Source organism: Aedes albopictus, chromosome 1 (assembly GCF_035046485.1).
Source record: "Aedes albopictus strain Foshan chromosome 1, AalbF5, whole genome shotgun sequence".
Taxonomy (NCBI): Eukaryota; Metazoa; Arthropoda; class Insecta; order Diptera; family Culicidae; genus Aedes; species Aedes albopictus.
This window is the reverse complement of record NC_085136.1, coordinates 330,783,653-330,788,023: the sequence shown is the minus strand read 5'-3', so window position 1 is coordinate 330,788,023 and position 4,371 is coordinate 330,783,653. Positions and strand designations below refer to the sequence as shown.

The following is a 4,371-nucleotide window of genomic DNA, read 5'->3' as shown; positions in this document are numbered from 1 at the left end:
ACTTTTTTTTTTTTGAAAATTCTCTATAGTAATTCCCATACGAATTTATTTTGCTCTTGGGCCACCATTAAATCAGCACCGAAATGGCTGAATATTTGACAGGACTCTAGTTTTGCAGCAAGGATTGTAAGGAACATTGTATGGAAGCTTTGAATTTTTAATATGTTTGAAATCTGAACTGCCCTAATGATATAAGCTGCACTGCTGGGAGACGCCGACGATGCCGCTCCAGCGGGTTCACATGGATTTCGCGGGCCTGTTTCAAGATAGGTACGTATTCTTTTTTTCTGGTCTAGCTAAGGACTGGCCGCAAAGAAAATACCAAAACGATTCCAAACGATATCTGCTAGTGTTCTCGCACAACTTTGCGCGATAATAATTGTTCTTGCAACGCATAGTAATTGAAGATTCAAATTTGAAGCTCGCAAGCTTCTCAATCAAAGTAATCTACCTAAAAAAACTGCCGTTTAATGATCATTCCGTCGTTCTTATCGTACAAGTCGCAGTCATAATTTACACCGTACCTCAACACGTCTTCGTCGTCAGCCAACAGTTGCCCGCAGATAAACATCTATAAAGAGCTCGCGTCTACATATGGCCTACTCAGCATCAGCATCAGCACAACAGTTCAGTGTCTACCTGCTTGGTGGACCATTTTCTCAGCTCATCTGATAAAGAACGGGTAAGTACCTCACAAGCGGTCCCAGCAGGCGCTAAATGAAACTAGACCACAACAGCTGCGTGGTGGTCATGGAGAGGAGCACGATCATCATCGCCATCATCAGTTAGACATAAACGTCATACCGCACGACATTAGGCTACTTCTCTGGCAGACCGTTTGGCCAGCAACATGTGTGTGAGCGGACGATGTGGTCGGTCGTCTGCGGGATTATCTCCTGCGATGATACACCGCGCAATGGGTCATAAAGTGTCACAAAGATAGGGTAATAATTGAAGATTTAGACTGAGCATCTTGCATGTGGGTACACGGTGAATCACAACAGTTGGATGGGTCAGGTTCACGTTTTATAGTTCACCCCATTCGAGTATGCAATAACATTCAGATTGAAAAAAAGAAAACAACATTGACAATGATAGTGCGATCGCATTTTGAATAATCCCTTTCGTCATGGACGGGTGAGATCGCTCTCTTCTTCGACGGGAGGGGTGAAACACAAACAAAACAAAAAATTGAGGAAGGAAAAGCAGGCGAACCGCAACCTGACAAACACTTGACACATCAACGGCGGCAACTTCGACGACTGACTGCAGGGGCACGCAGATGTTCAAGTGTCACCCCTGCGCCCTGCCTGCATAGGAAGTGAATGCAGGGGTGTAATTGAAACTATTACAATTTCACCCTTCCAAATTGGCGTGCGCGACACTTGAAAGTCATATCCGACACGGATTTTGTTCCCTCAATAGAAAGGTAATGATCATCAGTTTACATTTCCTGCTGTGCAGCGAAGGGGTGCTCTCTGGAAGTCTATTAGAAGGGATTAAATTAAACGGATGGGTGGTTTTTGACTTGCCGCGTAGCACATGGCGAGCGGAAGAAGTTTTTCCCAGCCCTAGCCCTGACAGCAACCTGTTCGATCACGCACGGCCGGATTGAGGTTAGGCCGCACATAATTTGATTAGTTACCGAACGATTCAATTACTCCAATAAGCTCAATAAAGCAGCTCGTACTCCAACTACCGTTTTATTTCAATCAACACTGACTGTTCGGATTCGGATCATCCTCCTAACCTAGAAAAACGCCCCCGGAATTTTAAAGTTCTCCCTTTTCGCACGAGCTCCGATCGAGCGTAGCGTATCGGAAATTAATTCCAGACTGCTCTCGTTTCAGTTCATATTTGGAAAATCATCCAATCAATCAGGAGGAAGCCGGATTCGAAAAAGCGAAATCTAAATAGACTAAACAGCGTGTAAACAGACAATTCGATTCCCGGTGTTTGGTTTGTTGAGCGGCGGCCGTCTTGGTGATGGGTGGATTTCTCCCTTTCTTCTCGGGACTAGTCAAAACGTTCATATTTCACGGTTGTTCCGGAGAGGTTCGCGCATTGCGGATGAAAGTGAATCCAATTGATACCTTTTTCTCTGAATCGGGGGTTTCAAATGTGCATCATTTTCGCTTTCCTTTTGCTGGTGGGTTGGTGAGATTATGGTGTTTAGGCGCGTCAGGCATTCGTCAGGGAAGTAGTGCGTTCAACCCTGCGCTCACAAACAGCAGGGTCGCTATGGTGTACAGAGTAAAGGTGCACTGCTGAACGATCAGTAGGCCGGTGACGACGTTGGAGATGATTAGCCCAATGCGGCCTGCTAGATTGGTCAGTGAGATGGCCGTTGCTCGGACTTGCGTGGGGAAGGCGGCTACTTGGATCGAGCGAACTAGAACGATGCACAAGGAGGCGGCAACGATCTGCACGCAGAACAGTGCTGCCACCACGTAGGAATGGGTGATGTACTGCAAGCCGATGCCAGCACAGCCTGCTGTGATCATGTTGACGTAGATCATCGTTTTCTCCGTGAGTTGGCTGAGGATGATGGAGCTGAGGAGCATGTAGCCCCCGCACATCAGCCCGGAAACGAGCGTGTAGACGAAGACTTCCTGAGGCAGTGCGTCATTGCACTCCGCGGCTGCGACTTCAATCGGACTAGTGATGTTGACTGAACTAGCATTGACTGACGGTTGAATTTGAATAATCGAGCAAATCGGAGTTCCGGTTGTGACTTCCGATTTGAACACAATGTTCATTATCTGAGGGAACCAGACTCCGAGGCCGCCGTATCTAGAAATATAGAAGGATGACATTCGTAGTAAGACTGAATCGCAGTTATACTCACGTTATGTACGCAGTTGCGGTTTGAATGCTGCAGGCTATCAGGTAAATGGAATGTGGCAACCGCGTCAACGGCGAAATTTGTGTCCAGAGCTTCTTAAGAATACTGGTCTTTTCTTCAGGTTCATTTTCAACCGCTTCTTGCTGCTTGACATCATACTGAAGCTTCTGCACCCCGAATCGCTCTCGGAAACCTTTGTTCTGCTTGTGAACCCATCGAAGGGCATTCAACGCCTCTTCCGGTTTACCCTGACTGAGTAGGAACTTCGGTGTTTCCGGGTACAAGCAAAATACCAAGCCAGATATGAATCCTGGCAGGGTGTTCACTAGGAAGAGCAACCTCCAAGGTCGTATCGTGAACGATTCAGTCACCACAATCGTCCATTCGTACGAAAGAATCCACCATCCGAACACCGCAACGTAACCGAAGCCAAGTCCTCCAATGGCACACGCGTATCCAATCATCTGTCCTCGCCTGTTCGCTGGACAAAACTCCCCCAAGTAAACAATCGCCGCCGAAGAAGGTGCCGAAATGAACAATCCAATCAAGAACCGTAGCACCACCAACAACTCAAACTGGTTAACAAACGTAGCGACAAACGAACAGCCCGCCGCTGCAAGCAGCGTAACTTTGAGAACCGCCTTCCGCCCTCGGATATCCGTCTGGTACCCCCAGTAGTACGTAGACACCATGATCCCCATGAACACCGCACCACTAATGATCCCCTTCCGCGACATATCCAGCTCCAGATCGCACTGACTGGCCGGCAGGATGATTCCCATGCCCATGGACTCGTTTGCGGAGGCCATCACCGAAAATCCACACAACACGGTCATCCATATCTGCGCCCGACCGAAACCGGCCTCCTTCAGCGCGTCATCATAACTATGCCCGATAAGCACCTTGGTTTGTTTATCTCCTGCATCGATGGTCGTCAATGGGATTGACTCCGATTTGCACTACAAAAAACTTAGTAGGCGTTATACGGATTGAACTGAAATCCATTCAACATTACCTTTTCGTCTTCCATGGATCTCCGACTGCACTGACTGATGGGGATCACTTTGTTGGCCTACTAAGATTCTTTGGGACAGTGCAATCGTACACTGCGAAATCTGTCAACGGCCGGCGCCGGGTCCACCAAGAGAACTGCAATCTGCAAACACGAAATAAAGATAACGGCGCTCGCGATGGCTGGCTGCTTCTGGGCGGCAAAAAGTAGGCGAATCGCGAAAAACCGTAGACGACTTTGGAAGATAAGCCAGGTGAAAGTGAGCAATTGTGATAAGAAGCTGTGTTAGGGTGGGTCTGTGTTATTGTTTTGTCTTTTTCGATTAAAATGTAGCTCTAAATGTACCAACACCTTCTCTGTCACTCGAACATAAAACGTTTCAAATTGGTTCAGCTCGTTATAGTTTTGCTCTTCATATTGTTCAGACTCTCAGTTGTTTGATATTCAATTCTTCAGTCTTGTCAGGAATCCACTCATTGTTGCTATTTGTCACTTTTCACGCAACACATCACTT

At 47.2% G+C, this 4,371-nt stretch overlaps 1 protein-coding gene across 1 annotated transcript; it reads right to left on the bottom strand.

Annotated features, from left to right (window-relative positions):
- Positions 1-1,687: 1,687 nt before the first annotated feature.
- LOC109414656 (synaptic vesicle glycoprotein 2C) lies at positions 1,688-4,079 on the bottom strand. Its single transcript, XM_062847342.1, has 3 exons — positions 3,861-4,079; positions 2,849-3,804; positions 1,688-2,793 (listed from the first exon to the last, which is right to left on the bottom strand). Exons 1-3 carry the CDS (start codon positions 3,873-3,875, stop codon positions 2,193-2,195), a joined length of 1,572 nt encoding a protein of 523 aa, XP_062703326.1. The 5' UTR covers positions 3,876-4,079; the 3' UTR covers positions 1,688-2,192.
- Positions 4,080-4,371: the final 292 nt, after the last annotated feature.